The sequence below is a fragment of the Mytilus galloprovincialis genome, chromosome 4, assembly GCF_965363235.1.
Source record: "Mytilus galloprovincialis chromosome 4, xbMytGall1.hap1.1, whole genome shotgun sequence".
In the NCBI taxonomy this organism is placed as follows: Eukaryota; Metazoa; Mollusca; class Bivalvia; order Mytilida; family Mytilidae; genus Mytilus; species Mytilus galloprovincialis.
This window is the reverse complement of record NC_134841.1, coordinates 69,665,861-69,688,392: the sequence shown is the minus strand read 5'-3', so window position 1 is coordinate 69,688,392 and position 22,532 is coordinate 69,665,861. Positions and strand designations below refer to the sequence as shown.

Genomic DNA, 22,532 nt, shown 5'->3' with positions numbered 1-22,532 from the left:
ATCCTTCTAATTTATTTTAGACTTTTCATAATATTATAAAAGATTGCACTTGATAAAGTAGTATATTGCCATCAATAAAAATATTTATTTCCAACTTATTTCTAAAATTGAATTTAAACGATACATACGATATAAAATTACTCTTAAGCATACACATTGATTTTTACACATCAATTTACAATTGCATAGAAAATGAGACAATAATCTCATGAAATTTTCACATGAAAAAAAAAAAAAAAAAAGTAATGAAAATTAGTGACAGATTTATGGTTATCATATGTACCATGCAAGAAATATTATAGAACTTGGAAGGTACTAAATACGTTTAACAGTTGTATAAAATCATTGACTCTTGGTAACTGTGGGTACCACTATACCTCTGGTTTATAGCAAGACAAGGACAGTTTTAGTTATATTCTTTATTACTTATATATAACAAGGCCAGTTCTAATACTCTCTATCACTTATTTATATCAAGACCATTTCTATATTATTGATTTACACCAACGCTGATTAAAATGTATTTGGTTGAGGAAGTCTTGCAACATATTCTTGATTTTTCAAAATTCAAAGGGAGAAGATGGCAATCTGTCTGTGCTATGTTAGAGATACTGCAATCGTTACACAATCAATTTGGTTCATTCCTCTTTTTATTTATGTAAGAAAATGTCAGTTCTATATTAATAAGCGACAAGACTTCAGTAATTGTCGTATTCATCCATGCGTTCGTCGTTGCATCCTTCACTCCTGCAAAACAAGTTTTCGCCTACTTACTTTCAAATCCCTGCAGTTTGGTAATGCAACCTGGCATACATAATCAGCTCTTTTAAACCGCCATTCGAATTTGGAGACGAATAAGCGATGCACTTGGACACTTGTTTCTTCTGTTAATATAAGCTACATGTACCACTTTACCTCTGGTTTATAGCAAGGCAAGGACAGTTTTAGTAATATTTCATATTACTTTTATATAATCAGGCCAGCTCTAATAACCGCTATCACTTATTTATACCAAGGCCATTTCTACATTATTTATTTACACCAATGCTGATTAAAGTTTATTTGGTTAAGGAAGACTTGTAACAAAATCTTGATTTTTCAAAATACAAAGGGGAAAAGCAATCTATTTTCGTTTTGTTAGAGATACTGCAATCGTTACACAATCAATGAAAAACATTATGCAACAATGACAAGAATAGGCGTAGTTAATTCAAAACCGATGCAAAAATCTTTTAAACATTATACTAGTATGTCAATTAAAAGTCAGTTATTGCCTGAAATACCAGCAGTAAATGAAATTCTAAATAATCTTTTTATCACATTCACATCATATTTAGGTTTGCAAAGATGGCCATGAATTCTATCCGCAATTATATCGTCCAGTTTCCTTCAATTATGACATCACAGAATGCTACTTATCACCGAATTTTCATGACAACACGACGAATGTCAGTAGTAGTAGAGCAGGGTCTACCGATTACACTAAGTAAAATTAGTACCGTCAAGGTTAATAGATTAAATGTTAGTATTATGCAGGATGTTTTGTATCTATCGTTTAGACCTTCCTTTAATTAGCGATAAGCTGTCGTTTTTTAAGACCTATCATTGAAACAATTGGCGTGTAAAAGATTTTCCAATACAATTAAGGACAAACATCGCTCAGACACAATTACATTGGAGTTAACGTTACTTAGTTTAGCAAATGTTAGTATAGACAATTAGATTGAATCTGACCGTATTCATCAACACAATTACTAAATGAATGGGTGTGTTTCTAAATGCAATTGTAGTTAAACCTTGATCTGAAAACTATTTCACAAACATTAAATTTAGGTATCTAGGGATTTCTTATAGTAATCATTTATTTAACAGCATGTAACCATGGATATTTTCTAATTTTGAACTGATTTGAACGCTGCTTTAATTTCTATTAGAGCATTTGTATACTGATTTCAGACTGGTGTAAAAACAGGAATACCAGATCTGTCCGAAGCACATGGTTTCACCAACAGTTTTGATTGGGTTTTTGGAACCACTGTAATGTTCACTACTGTTATTATCAATGACGTATATCGATTAACAATTTCAAAAATATTCTCTTCAGAAATCATTTGATCAGTTGGTACCGATAAAGCTATTATCTTGCTGATTAGAAGCCCTTTACAACGGAACATACCTTTTCACTTTTTGATTCTTTAAACTTTACTATAATCAACTAGTTTCTTTTGTTTTAAATACGAATGTTAACCTGTTTGAAACAGCGTTGTAATAGAATGAAATTCATAACAGTGTAGCTATGGCCATTCATTGACTGGGGGAAATTAGGTGAACGTTCGTCTGTAATGCCCATTGCTCACGACGTACTTATCATAGAAATTTAAACTGTGAGGTCACCAAAGGTTCTAAACGCCTAAATAAAATAATTAAAAATACTAATCAGGAATAACCTTTGTAATTTGAAAATAAATAAAAATGGCCTTCAACACGGAGTCTTGGCTCACACCGAACAGCAAGCTATAAAGGTTGAATACTTAAAATTCTTTACTTGATTTTTTGTTATGGTTTGACCATCAATTTTCCTAATATGATATCGCACGTTCTTTCAGATTATTTTTTTTACTTAATTGGCTTTAAAAGTTACAATGCATGATGTCGTCTGTTTATGTAGTTCATATGTGTTTTTCGTTTCTCATTGGTTTTCTCGTTTGAATGGTTTTACACTAGTAGTTTTGGGGCCCTCTATAACTTGCTGTTTTTCCCTTTTTAATACCAGATTTTCTATTTGTAAATAATTATTTCATTCAATGTTTAATCATTACAAATAATTTATATTGCCTAGATTTTAGTATTTATGATTCATTCAAAAAGGCATATAATTAATATATGAATTTACTTTAATCTTTTTTGGAAAGTTAAAAAAAAAATTTACCAACATTTAGAGACCTTCAATATTTACATATATAATTTTTAATAACCTATTGTGGAAGTCAAGGGTGTTATTATCTCCTATTTGATTGAGTTTACATCAGAATGGAAATAAAAGATTGAGTTTACATCACACCTATAAAATGAATAAAATCATTTTAAATGTAAATGAAGTGTAAATATCACAATATCACCACTTCACTAGACACCTGTTGATGATAAAATAGACACAATGGTTATTCTTAATTCAAAAATTATCTATAATGTTAGGCAGCAACCATTTGATTTTCTGGGGGGGGCTATGGTTTTTTTTGGAAAAAAAAGTTTGTTTCTGGAAAATGTTGAAAAAAATAATTTGTCACATCACTGAAGAAAAAAAAAAAGTTTGTTCTAACAAAATGACAAAAAAAATAAATTGTTGACTATTCAAAACATGAAAAAAAAAGTTGGACAACGTGTATTTTTACCAACTGAAAGAGAAGAAAGAACCCTGACTTGAGAAGTGACGAAGCAGTACAAGGTTTGTTTCTAGTATTTAATCAACTTTAATATAGCATATGTAGTTGCATCAAACCTATATAGTATCACTATAAGCATAAAATGTCTTATGATTTTTAATATCAGCAACACAATAGTCATCTACCTGGGATTTTGAAAAGAAGTTTCATGCATGTAGACTGTTGGTTTTCCCGTTTGAATGGTTTTACACTAGTATTAATTTTGGGACCCTTTCTAGCTTGTTGTTCTGTGTGGGCCAAGGCTCCGTGTTGAAGGCCGTACATTGACCTATAATGATTTACTTTTATAAATTGTTATTTGGATGGAGAGTTGTCTCATTGGCACTCACACCACATTTTCCTATGTTTATGTAGTATTAAGTTTGAAGTTCAACTATATTAAACTATTCATCATTCTGCAACACAAAGGCAAAATTATATATGACTAATTAAAAATAAATGGTGAATATTAAGTAAAAGATACAACAATCCAATGAGGATAAAATATCACCAAAGGGTTTTAATCATTCTTACACCAACGATGACGGCACCTTCATACCAAAGGATACGCTGCAGATAGTCCCTATTCTTTAAACAGAATTATATACTAAAATTCACTGAAAAATGTCCTTGCAAGTTTATAAAATGAAATTGAATTGAAAAGCCATACCTCAATTATAAGGGGTGTATAAATGATACATATTCATGACAAACTTTCAATCAAATATTTATTTTAAACTAAAGATGTTCATCTTGACTAGATGTCTCGCGCAACTCAATTTACAGCATGGATAGCAATCAAAAATAAACAAAATAAATCTGGAACATAGAACATATTCAAAATTGGCAGGCTAAGTTTATAGTTGCTTCCACAGTCTGCAAGGTATTAATGAAGCAGGATAGAAAGGCGCCGGGGATGGTATACGTGGTTGCATTGTGAAACTTCTCAACAAAGTAGGCTGCTTTTCGTCTGTTGCCAAACTACTAGTACTACCTTTTGAAAGGCACATTTTCTTTGCAGCTCTTGTTCGACTCTCTGTCTTTCTTTTATTTTGTTGTTGCTTTCTCTTCTTCTCTTTTTGCTTTAACACTATGTTGTCCCCTAAAACACGCACATATTTTTCGTTCACCCTGAGCACTCTTCCAAAAAAAGCCTCTACCTCTCCTGATAACTCCTGTCCCACCCTTCTCATTTTTTTTATGAATTCTTCTTCTTCTGTGCCTCCAGCCTTCTTCACCACTTGTTGATATCGTTCCTGTAACTTTTCTTCAGCCAATTCAAATAAATTTTTAAGATCCTTTGCCTCCTCAAAGCTTTGCAGAACTCTGGCATATTTGGTTTCTTTAACTGAGTCCAGTTCAGTTAAAAGCAAAAAATCCTTATACTCACTTTTCAGTTTTGTTATCCGAGATCTTATACATTGGTCTTTGAAATATAAAGATTCTGTGGCAACTTCCTCCTCATTCGCAAAAGCTAGCATTATGTTCCATCTAAAGTCTCTTTCCTTTCTTGCCCAATCGATAAGTTTTCTTTTACTTGCAAATTGCCACCGTGCACTGGCGCACATATTTAGAATGAAACTATTAGAACTTCTCTGCTTAAAGTTTTGAGGGTTTGTATACCATAAATCGAAATATTCTTTCTTTAAACTGTCTTCAGAAACATCTAATCTTGACTGACCAAAAGATGAGGATGGCATATGAATTTTCAGTGTGACTTTTTCTTGAGCAGATGTATGGGCAAAGGTAGTTTGATCTTCTTCTTTTCTACTAGCACATTTCAGAAATCTTTCAATTTCCAATTCTAACATTCCTATTTTAGTCAGATGGTCCCTGTTGCATTCTTTTACATGCTTCACTTTTTTTACTCCAAGATTCAGAAGTTTATCATGATACTCCTCCAGGTCTAAATTTTCCAACCACTGGAGAAGACTTAAAGTTGGCTCTTCTGATGAATCCATCTAGAATTTAATAAAATATATAGAAATTTTGTTGGTTTTTACACTGATACGTATTTATGAATAACCTTTTTTGCATACAAGAGGTATTTTTTTCATAATTTATACTGTTTGCAATACTATAAGGTAGCATTTTTAATCAAAGTCGCAACATTTGGAAAACTTTTGATTTTTTTTTTTACATTATATGCAAGATGATTTGTAAAATAAAAGGTCCCTTTTAATAAATTATGTCCCTTTGCTATTTCCTGTATAATGTTTACATTAGTAACAATGATATGTGCACAGAATATATGATTTGAAGTTTTATTTTATGGTTTTGTGGAAACATGTATGTGATAAATTATAATAGGGTTCCACAACTCATGTAATGCAGCTGATGCACACACATGACAATGTTTACATGCAAAGAACATTCATGTTCTGAACTTACATAAACCATATATATGAATAAAATATGGTTGCTTCTACAGATATACATCATATATGGAACTATAAAATACTCTTTAGATTATCTGTCCACAAACATTATTGTATTTCAATATTAAAATACACAAACATACCTGAGTGGTGAATATCAACATACACTGCTTCAGCAGCTGAAAAGGGAGAACTTATTATTTAAATTCGGTTAATCCACTATCTACATAAAAAACACTTTTTTAAATGAAGATATAAAGCTCAGTGCTTTGCTACCTGAGAAATCCTATTTAGGAATTGATAGTAATATGGTTTATAAAAAACAATTTTGAAAAGTTATAAAAAAACATGGGATGCTGTTAGGTTAAAGGGAGGCAACTCAACACCAAAGAACAGAAAGTTCTATATTCTGAAATATAAGATAGAAATTTTATATTTCAGTTAAAAATCTATTGTTGGATAGAGGGGAATTATATTAGGACAGGATATATGATTTATAGATGTTGGGTTTTATTTATATTTCAAAATCCTCCCCCCCCCCCCCCCCCCCACACACACACACAACAAATACATGCATTTTTAGTAGGATTTTGATATTGCTGATCATCGGTTCGAAATGTTTGCTACACATTTTTTGGTCAGTTTATTAGTGACCCATATAGGAAATTATTCTTGGCTATGAGGGGGTTAGCAGCAGGTGGATGGGGGAATAGTGACACAGGTCAAGGCATGTAATTGGTCTTGTTATTTGACTTCGACATGATGAGTTTATATGTGTTGTATTCATTTTCATCTTGGCCATTTATAGCACGCATTTATAATATTGCATTTCTAAATATAAAATTATAATTTTATTATTTTAGATACATACTATGGAATTAAAAGTTTGAAAAGATAGATTACAGTATTAAAACAGCTGACCAGGCTATATTAAATGATAGAAGGTATTTGCATTTTAATACTAGAAGCCAATCTGGATTAAAGGTTCACATGCGCCATAACTACATTTTTGTGTCCTTTTTATTGGTTGTCAGCAATCCACAATAATCTCTTGAAAGTTTGGAAACAAGTTTTGAGATACAAAACACGATCAGTATATTCCGTCTGTCCGTCTGTCTGTCCTACCAAAAGACATAGTTGGCAACTCATGAGTGAGTCCTAAATTACTCTGTTTTGTCACATTGATATCAGAAAATAATTTATGGAAAAGTTTAAATAAGAATATATAAGCCTGTAATAATGACAGTAATTTGCTGTACATACATAAGTTCTAGTATACTAGTATTGAAATCATTAATATGTATGACAACCAAAGATTATTCTGACCAAATTGAATATATAAACATTGAACACCATTTTGACAGCTGGTCCCCATCTACAAGAAACTATTGTTCAGCTAAATATGTTCAGATAAATACTCATAAAACATAAATATTTTATTCTTGTATTATAATATGTCCAAAATGATAGTGTAATAAAGAATTATTTTTTTTTCAGAATGAACAATGAAGGAAGAACATTGCTGAGGGAAACAACAAGAATAGGACAGTGTTTTCAGCTCTCTAGTTGCCTACTGAATCCAGAGGATTGCATAACACACTTGCAAAACAAAATAGAAAAATCACAATCAGAAGACTCCAAACAAAAGATCAGAAGCAAACTCAATTTGTTATGTGAATTAATGGTTGTTAATTATATGCCATTTGACCTAGCATTTGAAGAGTACGTTGGGATGTTGAATGATAGTTCTGTTGGGAATATGAACAATAAACGGCAATCATTTGTTGATGCAATATTAAGAGAGTCATCTGGTATTCCATGTATGATTGTGAATGTAGAAAACTCAAGACATCTTCTTTTGCTGGAAAATTCTGGTTCGGAATCACACTACAGAATGTTCAAGGCTCTTGGTGAAATATTTAACAAAAAAAAGGAAAAAGAGCTTGACAAGTTGTCGCAACAATTTCCATATCTTATGAAACTATTTAATGGTCAACGAGACAGAGCAGTTGCAATAACAATGCTGACTTTTGACAATTCCATAACTTCAATCAGTAATAAACTTGGTATTCGTGAAGATGTTATATTAGCAATTAAGTCAAATGTACTCCAAGCCTGTCAAAATCTAGAACGTGAAAAGGAAAAGGCAGAAGTTGAAGCAACAAATACATGGAAAAACACAGTTGAACATATCGAGTCATTGTTAAATACGGAGGAAGAATATTTAGAGAAGAACAAAAACTTGCACAACGGGTTGAAAGATGATCTAAAACAAAATTTGTCAAACAGGAAGGAACAATTAGAACGTTTGAAAAATTCGAAAGGCAAATTCATCAAGAGAACAGTACATAGACAAATGAAATTATGGAAAGACTCGCTCTTCTCCCAAGCTGGAAAGGGTAAGGGTAATTTTAGAATTGATCGCAGAGCTGAACTTGCTGTGTATGAGGCTCTTCAAGAACAATTAGTAGCACATAAGACAAGGACAGGGGCTCCATTTATGGAGAAAAGAATCCAAAGGAGGGAGATGCGTGCAATAGCAAACAAGTGGCTCAAAGAAAATGGACAGAAAATTATCAAGTCTTATGAAACAGTAAGGTCATGGGGTGTTGCAAAGAATAAAAGGTCAATGCAAAGTAAGCAGCACAGAGGTAGAGGATTGTTTTCTCATAGAAAACCAAAGAAGAACTTTGTTGATACTCATATGAATATACACTATAATAGGGCTCACATAAAGAACTACACAAGATTTTTCTTTGCTGAAAAATCAAAACAGACACTTGATGGATATACTCTAAGAAGATGTTTTGATGATAAAGCATATTTGAGATGCGGGACTGCAGAAGGTTTTTCAAGACCGAAAAATAAACCTTTGCTAATCGAACAGGAGAAGTTGGAGCTTCCATCATATGATTTTCCAGAAAAGTGTGGTTATATTGCCCCAGGAGTTAATCTTATCATACATGACATGGAGGAGAATAATGTGAAAGGACGGGACACTTTTTCTGTGAAGAATGTTACTGTGTCTGTCACATGTAAACCTAAATTAGTATACAGTAGCTCAGCAACAAATTGGGCGAACGATGCTTACATGGATAGGCTGGTGTTTTCGGAAGCACATAACATACCGAAAAGTGGCTTACAAGAGACAAGAGATGTACTCACAAATTTGATATTTTTGAAAGACTCATTGAAGCAATTCGAATTGATGAACATTGAAAAAGACTACATAAAATGTTCAGAAGGAGGTGACTTTTTGGAAAGAGAGAAAACTCGACTATCTGTTTTGATAACTAGAATATTGCATACAACAACAAAGTTAAAAGAAAGTAAACACGAACAAGTAGTGAGTCTCATTGACTCATGTAAAGAACTGTTATATCAATTGCAACATGTTGAATACAAAATATCCCGTGTAAATCTTACTGAGCAGGAATGTTCTAAGATGTTTAAAGAACTGCATGTTCTTGTTGAACTGATCCTAAAGGAAGTAACAGCCCTTGCACCAGCTCATAGACCATGTGACTTTCAAACCACTGATGCAGGTCCTGGGGTAGGAACTAGTGAGAGGATGGTCCGCAACAGACTTACTGAGTCTTTCCTCATAAATGATCTTGACTTGCTAGCTAGATTTCACTACGCCCCTAGGGACTCAAAAACTCACAAGGTTGAGCAAGTTATGAGTTGCTTGAATGATGCGTTAGGAGATGGCAGATTCGTTGATATTGATCAAAAAAGCTTGTTTGAAACCTACACAGAAGATAAAATTCTCCAGATGAAAACATCAGATTTCAAAAAAGCACAAGAGAACCAAGAGGTAGCAACTGCAGTAAGTTGTGCTAAAACTGTCTCCCATAGGTACGAGGGAACACCATGCATGTTTACTACAATTAATTCCCGAGTTGCTGATAAGCAGGGTGTGTATCAACATTTTTATTTTGATCAGAAATATGCTGAGAAGCTAATGGCATGTAGTTCAGAAAAAGCAATGACCAAATGTGCTGGGAATCATTACTATAAATTTTTAGAGAACCAATTTAGCCTTCATTTTATAAGATACAAAAATGGTGTTGAAGGCATTCGAAATGATCAGAATTTCAGAACTCCTGTACAGATTAATAGGATACCTGCTCCAGTGCCTAATTATGAAACTTTAGAGGATGATGGTTCCTGGCATTATTTTAAACTAAATGAAATAACCGAAGAACAGAAACAAAATAGTGCAGACATGCCAAATATGTTTTGTCCAATTGTTCAGCTGCAGAAACTGGTAGATGCACAAGGTGAACCAAATGTTGCAGTGACCTCCACTTGTGACCAGGTCTCAGTCAAAGATAAAAATGAAACATGGGAAAAAATTTCGAGTCAACTGGATGAATTCTGTGAAAAGTATACTGGACTTGATCTGTTTGCAGTTGTCCGCCGCGAAGCAGAGAAATTATATGTACGAAAATTAAAACAATCATCAAAAAAGCTTCAGAAAATGAATACAGATGAACTTTTTTCTGTCGTAACTGGTACACTCAAACTTCAAATTAAGACATCCTCTCCAATAAAAGCTTTACCTTGGAATGGAACATTTAAAGGCAATGACATGACAAACACTTGCACTGTGGACAACATGCTATTTTGCTGTCATGTTCTTTTAACACACAGACCTGATATAGTGGAAACATTCAGACTCAGCAAGAATAAAATTTATAATTTGTTACATCAGATACATTTGTTGTTCAAAGATTCAAAATTCGCTGAGGGTAAATTTCAGTGGATAAAGCAGTTTCCAAACCAATCAACTACATCTGGCTTAATAAAAACTTGGAATATGTGGGGTGGAGAAAATGATTTTTTCTTCAACAAAATGAGTGACACAGAAACAGTGTACACCATCAAATGCAGCAATCCATCCTGCAGGACACCAGTTAACCTGAGAAGATCAAGAATGGTTTGCTTTGAGTAAGTTTAATTTATTTCATTTTTATATACTTTGTTGAACTTGCATATTCAAATCCGTTAAATATTTTCACTGGTATTAAAACATCCATATGATGTCTTTCCTTTATAAATATAAAGAACATATGGGCATATCAACAATGCAAAAAGCAAGTGTTCAACTTCATAGCTCTAGAAGAAATATGTCTATTACTGCTTGGTGTGGTATTCCTTTTCTTGAACAACTATACATAATATAAATATAAAATATATTTTGACACAAGAAAATGATATTTGCCTGGTGCTATCGAGTACTACATATACCTTATAAATATGAAACTACAAATATGGGCTATTATTTGATAGATCAGGAACTAGTTGTAATAATGCTGTCCCTTATTAATTTTGATTATGCTACAGTAATGTTTCACCACCTATCATTAATTTTTTTTTTATTTCAGTGAGCAGGCTAGAACTCTCGAGGAAGGAATTACACTTTGGCTTGAAAACTCAATGAACCGTCCATGTAACAATCTAGATTTACAAACAAATGATAGGTAATGTTATTTTACAACACATGTAAATTTAATACAAGAAGATTATTTTGTCAAATGTTAAAAAATATGTTTTTGATATTGAAAAAATTTGTAACAAAACAAATTATTACAATGAAATATTCAGTATAAACGGAAAAAAAAAGAAAGTACAGATCTTGAAAGTGACAAAATTCACTTAATATTATGGGCTGCTAAAAGCGATGTATAGATGATATTAGAAGAGTATTCAAACATTGAATAAAAAATGCATTATAGTGTACTGTGTCATTTTAACGATTTTAGAATTTAAAAAGTCACCAAATAAATTTAAAGATACCAGAGTATAAACGGTATAAAGAATACAACTTGTTGTTTGATAATGTATATTACACTTAAATAGGTGCACAGGAAGCAGTTCATCATCTCCTAGAGTATTTGTCAATGGCAGTCCTCTTATATTGCCATTAGATGTAGGATTTTGCAGATGGACACAGATGCCGGATCAGATTGCTCTTGCTAACACAAGGTAATTTCAGAATTATAATGTATAACAATCATGATAATAGTTTGGATTTGGTTGAACATGTCAAAGAGGTAAGAGCCCAACTGGGACTGCCCAAGAGTCTTGGAAAGAATAATAAAGACTAGTTAATACTTTTATAACTTCAAAGTGTATTTGAAGACATATTTATTTTCATGAAAGAATGGTAAAAGGATTGCCTATTGTTAAATTCAAAATAATCTTCATGTATTAACATTCTAAAAATGTTTTATTGTACAACTATCAAAATTCATTTTTATATACGATCCTTTTATATCAGCAAATGATTTTCATATGTCTGACTACAAGGTATTAAAAATGAAGATTTTATTGGGTACTTCATACAAGTTGACACATTACTCAAATACAACAAAAATGAACTCAAAGGAATGAAGTGTAATTATTTGATAAAAATCACACTTGCTTTAATGTATTAAAAAGAAGTTCTTCTCCTGGTGCACATTGTATTAAATATTAAAGTGTGGAAAACCTTACCTTTTCAGATATACCATCCAAGCCATTACATATGGAAATGGTGGACATTTCACCAGCTCCATCAGGATCCAAAACACTTGGTACTTGTATGATGGGCTCCAAGAGTACCATACAACAGGAAATGGTATCACAAAACAGCCAAAACCAATTCCTCCCCCAACATACACAAAGAGCCATGCTGTCTATGTGAAAGATGCTATGCAGTGATGTGACAAAAAAAATAAATTGTTTTCAATGGATGGTGAAAAAAATTATTTGTTTTTGATTTGCCCTGAAAAAAATTACAAGTTTTCTTTGCTCAGTGTAAAAAAAAGTTTGTCTCAGAAAAAAAACCATAGCCCCCCCCAGAAAATCAAATGGTTGCTGCCTTAGTGTAAACTGGTTTCCTTTCATTATGTTTTGATTATTTTAACGTTATAACATCGTCAGTGTATTCTTGAAAAAATAATCCACTGTTAGAACAATAGACTGACGTCAGAGAAATGGGTTAAAACATATAAAAAATGAAAAAAAAAAAAAAAAAAAAAAACAACAACGCACCTGTAAGTACCTTAATAAAACATTTTTTTTAGTCATACACCATCACTTAAAAACAGTTACCATATACAAACAACAATGCTTCCGAATGTTCTTTCATGAAACAGGATAGAAGCAAATACTAACACACATGGTCATTGGGCGAAATACATAACTTCAAACAACAACAAAATGAAATTGACGAGATAACGAAAACGATAATAAAGAAATAATCAAATCAATCTCATAAGTCGAAATCGAACGGACAATACAATTGGATAAAATGAAAAACGACCAAAGACAAACATCAATATACGAAAAACGCAATATTGAAAACTAAAGAAGATCTAGCATTACGAATACCCGATTACAAATCAAGTGTGATCTCATGTTCACCGAAAGCATAAATAGATCTAGCTCCACATATGACACCCGTCGTGAATTTGGTAAGTGAATATATGAATTTCGCCATTTAAATCGCCTTGCAATAATAATCGATCTGGGCCGGTAACAAGAAGCATTCTTATGTCTTACGAACGTCTCAAGAGCGTCTTAAGATTTAAGAGTGTAACAAGACCCAACCTCAGACCTATTTTAGAATGATTGACAGCCCTTTGTTTTGAAAAAGTGTATTATTTAAGAACGATTCTTTAGTCTACCTTAAAACGATCTTACTAATTCCGGTAACACTAAATCATTCTTAAATTTTGGTCAGTATTAAGCGTTCTTAAAACAAACTTAGCGACTTAGAGTTGTACCAAGAACACTGATTCGCAATAGCTTCTCTTGATATTTTTTGTAAGAGTGGTCCCGACTACTCTTAGCTTCACATTCACTTGTTAATAATATGATAAAATGGCGTTACGGTGACCTATAGTTGTTAATTTCTGTGTCATTTTGGTCTCATGTGGACAGTCGTCTCATTGGCAATAATACCACATCTTCTTTTTCATAGTTCTACTGTATGTATGTCAAAGAGGCTGAACTAACTTTACTGAAACTTTCTGCGGAAAAAATCACTCGCGATTTTGTAAATGGAAGGGGAAAGAAGATCTTTACGCGGTGCACCCGCGCATTTCAATTGTTTACTGACCCAATGTTTTTTTTTATCACGACCAGTCAACTGATACTGACATTATCAGAGAGTACACATCAACGGGGAAAATGCACAAATTATCGATAAATTGTTTCATATGAGAAATAAATGATATTATAGAATTAAATATGTTTTATTACAAAATATGTGTTCTCAATCTTGTAGACAGGATGTCATATCAGAACCGAAGCCAACTCTCCATCGAAGTTACAATTTGTAAAAGTAAACAATTTCAGGTCGAAGAACGGCCCTCAACACGAAGGTTTGGCTCACACCAAGCATTCGGCTACATAGTCCATATCAATCATGACAATAAACATAAACAAATAAAACTAACAATTATCGCTTACTAATAATCCTGCATATATGTATAACTGGGTGCCATCAGAAATGGAAATATAAAAATGCCAACTAACAAAAGCATATGCTTACAAATGCAACCAAATATAAAGCACTAAATCCTTATACCAATATAAAGCTCTCATCTATAGAACTTACAAAACAAATGTCAAGATAACAAACCACAACGTAAAATATCAAAAGATATAAGAAGCCAGCTGACAACATGTTCTAGAAAATTGTTTGCAATTAATATTTCTTTCCAAACCATTACCACAAAAAAAATCTTCTTCCAGTAATAGTAACAACAACACTTAACCTGTACAGTCAAAACTACTTGCTTCTACTAAGACAAAAACCAGATGATGTTTTGTTAAAATTATTGACACTGACGAAGGCTAATTTTTCAGCTGAAATATTTGTCAACACGGTCTAATAACAACATCTTCGAGTGCAAGATTCCAATAACAAACCTAAATTCACAAACCACCGATCTCAACATAATCAGCTAAAATACGGGCAAGCTTTTTAAAAACGGTAATACTTGTTAGAACTTATAATTCCTTAGATTAAATGGGTAGTTGATTATCGTGCGCATTTCATCGTTCATTAAAACGTTTGTATCATTCATTTGAGGCGATTCTAATTTCTTTGCGAGGAACCTAACACGGAGACGCCGGAAAATTGTTAAGAACTCGTAACTTGAAAACTATTACGATGCAACTTAAGGGGAAAATAAGACCGATCTACGAACAACCTGAGTAAGATTTGATTTACACTCTTTGAATGATCTTAGGATAATCTTATCTTCTCCTTAATTCAATACTTACGATCTCTCTGAAACATATTTCTTGTTACCGGCCCCAGGTATATGTATCAGTTGACAATGAAAGTTTTCAACCAAAATATCAAATTTATATAATTTGAGTAATTGTCAATGTTTTCAAATATTCTCATATCATGTAATCTTTTGTTCAGCTGAGAACTTTTTTCAAAGTTTACAAAGAGAATTAATCAGAGCTTAAAGTGTGTAATAACACAACCAAATTGGTAATTGGCAAATGGACTATTTATTGTGTCTATTGGGGAAGTTCAAAATCACAACGTTTGTTTCATTAAAGTGCATGTTTAATGCAATTGCATAAGACGTTAGTGATAGGACATCTTATGTAAATAAAGTTGCATGTTTTACAGCAATGTTGTGTTTTTACTTCAGCTAGCCACAATGCTATCTGCAAATAAGGTTAATGTTAGATAGATGGGAATTACATAATCTGCCTGCGACAGCTATTATATAACTTTTAAAATGACGCCGTTAGAATTAAAAATTGGATGTTAGTTACTGTTAGTTAACGAGAAGACGTATATTATTACTGCGTAGATATAGATAATAAAATGCAGTAACTAAGATTAAGTTATCAAACTTTTATAGACTCTTTCGTGTTTACAAATAAGTTATAGGGTTCCGTATAAAGTTATCTCCGTCTGCTCCGCGATTTTTGTCTTTCTAAATACCAAGATTCGCTTTGGTTGTGTTTTGAATATAACCAAATAACAATACATGCAGTACATAGTATTATTCCGCTATCAAGTACATTTATAACTTGGTATCATTGCTGAATTATGTATTCTCTCCGACTGCATATTGACTGGTCTAAATGCTTGTTGTTAATCAAACATGGTGTTGTGTTGCAATTTCTTCTTGTTGATTGTGACAGATGAACACAGTTTGATTAAATGTGTAAACTTTAAGCTTAAAGTATATAAAATTTACAGAAGATTGCAATGAGTGTGTAGATAAATGTATTATTTTTGGTAAGTTTGCTTTCTAGCTGAACCGTGAAGTCATTAATGAATTATGTAAATTATCATCCTTTAAGAGTATACTAGTCCGACAGATAACTAATCTGTCTGTTTATAGGACTAGGCTAATTCAAAAGGAGGTAGTATATCTTACCTAATAATGACATCACGGTTCAGCTAGCAAGCCAGCTAACCAAATATATTAGATATACATGATACACAATCAAATTAATCGGCTGTAACCTGAAAAGCGTTGTACACACACAAAAAAGTTGTATTTTATTGATTTTACTAATAGCTAGGTCAGTGATGTTGCTTGTTAGCTGTACATCCAACCAGTAACAAGTAACAAGTGCTTTACACTTATATTTGGGTCTTGGAAAGGTTTACAGAATATAAATAAAGGGAGAAAAAAATCAGAATAAGTCATCAAGAATTGGCCAAAAGAATAAATTATGCAGAATGATTGATGTGAAAAGATAAGAAAAAGAGAATAATGCGGAAAATAAATTAGATATTAGAGAAAAATTGCTCGAAACAATAATAAAAAAAAAAAAAAAAAAAAAAAAAAAATAGAAGGAAGGAGGAAGGAACCTCATCCAGACCCTGTTATATCATCTCTTTTTATTTATAAAATCTAAGTTAATATCTTTACGTTGAAACTATAATTTTTGCCCCTCATGATAAATGAAAACTAGTGACGATTTGTCTCATTTAGATCAATTGATATAGAAATAAGAAGATAAGGTATGATTGACAATGACACAACTAACTACCAAAATTTAAATGAGGTAATGTAAGAATTATAGGCTATTGTTCAGCCTCCAACAAAACGAAAACCATGAACCAATGACATTGGTAAAACAGTTGCAATTGGCTGAACTTAAAAGATATAGCTGAACTAGTTACAAAAACAAACATACAAATAACACATACAAAACCTCAAAATAACAGTACTCGAAGTTACGTAAAGCTATAGTTCAGAATTAATTACAACTAATAAATAAATCATGCTCTCCCAGACTAATTTATCTGTCCTTGTCGACCCCATTGTTATTTTAATATTTTTTTCAATCTTCCTTCGTATTGGCTTTCAATGCAATTACATAATACATGGTTACAGATCGTAGGTTAGTCATAGATATGAACAGTGTTTTGATAAATTGGCATCAAGAAGAAATATTTGAAATAATTATCAATAATAACAGTTGAAAAAGAAGATATTGCAGATAGCGTATAAGCATTTCGTAACATGATCAATCTTAAAATTGATTTGATTTATAAAGTAGAAAAATGTCTATCCATGATCGTCATATGTTAAACATCATATACAGTCGCTGACCTGATATCACTTTTTCTCATGAATATTTAAATAGAAATTACCGAAATTCTAATTAATTATTCATATGACCTATTCAACCTGTTATTGTTTCCAAAGTATACAACGACTCATACTTATTTCTTTTGCAGTTTTTAGAAAGAAAAAAAAAACATATTTCACTTGTTAATATTTTTGGTTTGCGAACTATATATCATTATGTTTTATGCTTATTGTTGATATTTTAGTTCATTCTCAAACAAACTTGTTCATCATCGTTTGCAGGTTTCAACGGGTAGATGTACATTTCATTGTGCTGTACATTTCTCCGCCTGCATGATATGAGGCCTTTTTACAAAAAGGGGGAAGTTTCCCAATATTTATATCAAATAATAACATACACACTAAACAACAATTGAAGAAGTACTCTTTTAGATTGCAGTATAAAGACAATAATAGTGCATTGACTTGAAATATCAACGATATAAGGATGAGGCCCGAAACGAGAAAATTGCTCGGCACAGCCTCGCATTTTCCCGTTTCTAAGCCTCATTCTTATATTGTTGATATGTCAAGTCAATGCACTATTATTGTCTATATCTTTACGGCATTAGATAGAAAATTGAGTTTCCTCGAGATCATTTTTGTTCATTCATTGGGTAGGCTCCTTACGATAATAAGTTTTGGAACCCGAAATCAATTCAATTCAATTCATTTCAATATTTTATTGGAAAGAACACAATAGAGGCGTGATCTAAATACAGACAATTATAATATTAAAACAACATATAAATGCAATAAAGATGCATGTAACAACAAGTCATAAGACAATTCTATGCATGTCATTTTACTTAAAACACACAATATAAGATATATATAGATTCTTACATTGATACCAGTGGATTATCGGATTTATCCAATAGAGATAGTTAAATTATCAATTTTAAAGTCCGAGCCGTCTCGGCGAGAACTTTAAAATTTATAATTTAACTATCGAGATTGGATAAATCCGATAATCCACGAGTAACTATGTAAGAATCTGTTTCTCTAATGATTAAAAATACATTTTCTTTTTTTGTTAACCGAAAATCCCCTTCGAGTGCCTTTCACATTGCACGAAGTTGTCAATTTCATTGACACCTGTTAGCATATTTTGATATATCCAGTTAGCTAAAAAGGTCATGAACCTTAAAATCATCCAATGATCTTTTGGGATCACCAGCAACCACACGTTGATTAAATTTTTTTTATACAATGGGTTCGGAAAGGGATAAATTTCCATAGAATTAGAGAAATATGTATATGCACGAACTACTGTAAAAGATTAATACAAATCGTTGAAGTCAATGGTTTGTTTTAAAATCAAATAAGCCAGAACCGTAAAGGCCAATTGCTTGACGGAGTTGCAGCCCTTATAATATTATTAGTACAACGATTCTGTATGTGTTAATCGTTATTTTTTTTGCAGTTTATCGCATATGGTTTTCATTTTGTGTTTCGTTATATTTAACTACGTTGATTTTCTCTTATATTTTTTTTTTACATTTTTCATTTCAATCCAATGGACATTTATGGCTTGCTGCGGTATATGTTTATAATTTAAAAAAAAACGTACTTCTTTTTGTTGTTAAAATCTCCGTCAGTTGGTCTCTGGTTGATAGTTGTCTCATTGCCAATCACATAACATCTTTTTTTAGCATATGTATTACAAATTTTATTTCAACTGATCGGGCGGAGCTTACGTTTTAATTTGCAAAAGGACAGTCTATTTGAAGTTGTGTGTGATAAGGTTGTTGACCGTTATATTTTTAATTGATTTCTAATAACTTTTCAGTGCCACCAAACTCACCCCGTATAACCCCGATACAAATGAATCCGGACGTTGACGCGTTCGAAGCGATAATCAGGACAACATTTGGGATGACAGCAATTTCGAATGCCTCTCTAGAACTTATTTGAGTATATATTAATATGTCAATGTGCATGTTAGTTTATTTATTCAATTATACAGTTGTTGTAAGTTTTAGATATTGCATAGAACGTTTGATAAAACTGCTAGATGCAAAACGCACAGATATGGTGCAATATCATACGTTTTATGAGGTAAACAATGCTGAATATCTTTTCGTGCATACACCTTTGCATATTAATACCTTAAGCAATAATAAATAACTATACGTTGAATTACTACGTGCCTTCAAATGTTCCCTAGAACTTAGAATAAACGCAATATCATACTAAATAAATTTTCTCTTACTGTATTGTTCGTTCCATCAAATGTGTCGCGTTCGTTGTGCGTTTTTAAATAATCACTGTACAGTTCGTTGACAAAAACCGTCACAAATCACTCTCTTGTCAAGGTATTCGAGATGGTGTCGGCGACCCTTTTTCTGTATTTTATTGTAAATGTTTATCTGTTAACTTAGTCAAAGTAGTTTAACTTATAATATCTGTCATCCAAAGCCAAAATTGCAATATTCAACCAGCGTACATCTGATAGGAATGCTTCTATTGAAAATTGGGATTTTCAACGTTATTCCAGATGAAATAAACAGTAAATAAATATATTCCAGAGGAACTAAAGTTTCAAAAAGTATAGTACAGTCAATAACACGTTAATGACTTACTTTTCACAATTTGAGGCTCTTCCAAATGCCGATGTTGGCCCAAATTCGCCTTGAAGAAAGCAGACATAGGAGCTCGTTGAACTTAATTTGCTGAATGCCATAAATGGCATTCCAACTGCTTTATTATTTTTGTAAATTTTTTTTACATATAAAGCTTTGTAGATGTGATTCGGTGGCCAGCGAGACAACATTCCACCAAATCTTAAATGAAGTGGGTGTATAAAGCAATTATTATTTAACAATGAGGAAAACCTATACCATATAGTCGGCTAAAAAGGCCCTGAAATAAAAATAAAATGTGAAAAAATTAAAACGATAACACTAACGGTTATATATTTATAACTTATGAATTATGTATTAAAGAAGAAGAAAACATGACATATATATATAACCAATTTACTACAGGCCCTTGACGTTGGACCGACACAAAAAAATAAAAATTGCGGCGGTACTAAACATGTGAGCCCCCAACCCTCTCCTTAACCATGGACACTGGTGTAACCGCACACCATGATAAAAAATAACTGTACAGTTGTAATTTGCTCAACTCTAAATGTCGGGACGAGGCACAAAAACCATATGCAATATCGACAAAGGAGTAATTGTAGTAACTGATAGTTATTTCAAAGCGAATTACAAATAAGAGGTAAATCAGGTATCTAAAGTATTAATCAGTATTTATCCAACGCTTTTAGGTAAAGACGTAATAAAACGCATGGACTTGTGCAATACCAAATATAAACAGTATCGAGAGAATTTACGGTATTATGAGTTCTCATAAGTGTGCATATCTTGTAATAATGTTAAGTGATGTTTTGATTTAACCTGTACAGCATAACTTTCTATATTGTAGCCAAAATATTTTTATTCATAAAATAATTTGGTAAACATGATAAAGGGTGACTGGGAAAAATACTATTAGATATGGTCACTTTGGTCTTTTTCCGACCGGCAGTAAAACCTGACCGAAGTTGGCCACCCGTTTAGTTGTGTGGGATGTAAAAGTACGCAGTCACGTCCAGTCCGAATGGGAATATAAGATCCAATGTCTCGTGTAAAGAGAGTACCACGCTTATGGCCCGCTAACTACACTGTACGAACCCCTGCAAAAACTTTATGAGAGGTCCATAACTGGCCTGTTGAAATGCAACATTTGTGACCTTATTCAATATTATACCTCATTTTATCCAGTGGCAGTCCAAACTTCCGTGACGTTATTCCGGAGGGCCTCCTTCAAGAACCTACATGTAGTATGTGTTGTTACTTTGTGCTTACCTTGAGCATGCATGATACATTTGCAAGTGAACGTTAAGCAACCAATAATCAGCCATTTCATACGCGTGTCATAAACAAATAAAAGGGTCCAGAAATTGTTCAGTGCCAACTGTGAAACGTTTCATTGTTTGTTGATAACTATTAAGGCATGAAAGAAGAAATACAGCAAATGTCTAAGGTTAGGTTGATGATTGGTGCTTTAATTTGCTCAACCGCATAATTTACCCATGACGCCAAGGGTAACTGGGGAATATAAATATTGTCCCTTTGGTCTTCTCCGAAATAAGTAAAAATTTGAATGAAATGTATATGGGTGGGTATAGACTTTAAGGTGCTTATAATAACAAAACCAATATGTACAAAACAGTGAACAAAAAATATATATAACCACTGAATTACACGCTCCTGGCTTTGGACAGCCACATACAGAATATGGCAGGATTAAACATGTTAGCGGCCACCCAACCCACAACCTAACCGTACATTGAATGTCGTATGGTAAACAGTTTAAAAAATGCTATCAAATTAGAAATCGGACGTATCTGTATGCTTAGCCATATTTGCATCTGTCGAGTTATTATTGTATTTTCCTACCAATTTACACTTTCGTATACATAAGGATTTTTTTACATGTACACATTTCCTTTAAGAGTGTTTTGACAATATAACGGATATTATGGGTTGCTGTCTGCCTGTTATGGTGGTAAATTATTATTTTCAAACATGCATATTGGTTATAATCATATCAAAACATAATTTAATACATGCAAAATTAATTGACAAACGCAATATTGTGTTAACAAAGCGTACAGTATAAAAAGGTGTAATGACAACGAAGCGTACACAACATGAAAATAAAGACACTTTAAAATGTGTATTTTTGGGGTTTCTAGATACAACATAAACAAACGATCTTTATAAGTTTGTTAATTTATACTATGAAATTTTCAAAAATGTATGTTCTAAAAACTATGAGGTACGAGAAACATTAAGTTTTGAATATTTAAAAATACCAAGCACGTTTTATCATTGATATCGTCGTGCGTTTTTTGATGTTTGTATATAAAAATGTCACATATTTGAAAAACCTTTTAGTAACTAATGAGTATTATGGCAAAGAATATATTCGAGCAAAATATCCGAAGAATAGATATTGGATTTCTTTAAAAGTATTAATTCCTTACTGTCTGAACACAGTGTTACACGGTGTGTTCGATTCGAACGCGTCAACGTCCGGTTTCATCTGTATCGGGGTTA

The 22,532-nt window shown here is 32.4% G+C and overlaps 2 protein-coding genes across 2 annotated transcripts in view; both read left to right on the top strand.

Moving 5' to 3' along the window:
- Positions 1–22,532, top strand: part of LOC143072831 (G-protein coupled receptor 83-like) — a 99,020-nt gene that overhangs the window by 14,723 nt on the left and 61,765 nt on the right. The gene's annotated exons all lie outside the window — the stretch shown is intronic.
- Positions 6,510–12,552, top strand: LOC143072827 (uncharacterized). Its single transcript, XM_076247930.1, has 5 exons — positions 6,510–6,744; positions 7,298–10,753; positions 11,191–11,286; positions 11,666–11,791; positions 12,310–12,552. Exons 2-5 carry the CDS (start codon positions 7,299–7,301, stop codon positions 12,506–12,508), a joined length of 3,876 nt encoding a protein of 1,291 aa, XP_076104045.1. The 5' UTR covers positions 6,510–6,744; position 7,298; the 3' UTR covers positions 12,509–12,552.

Bases quoted from the DNA above. Each gene is read 5' to 3' on its own strand.
- LOC143072827 (XM_076247930.1), top strand. From the start codon at position 7,299: ATGAACAATGAAGGAAGAACATTGCTGAGGGAAACAACAAGAATAGGA. The intron at 11,287-11,665 runs GTAATGTTATTT...ACACTTAAATAG, and splicing joins GATTTACAAACAAATGATAG to GTGCACAGGAAGCAGTTCAT. The intron at 11,792-12,309 runs GTAATTTCAGAA...TTACCTTTTCAG, and splicing joins ATTGCTCTTGCTAACACAAG to ATATACCATCCAAGCCATTA.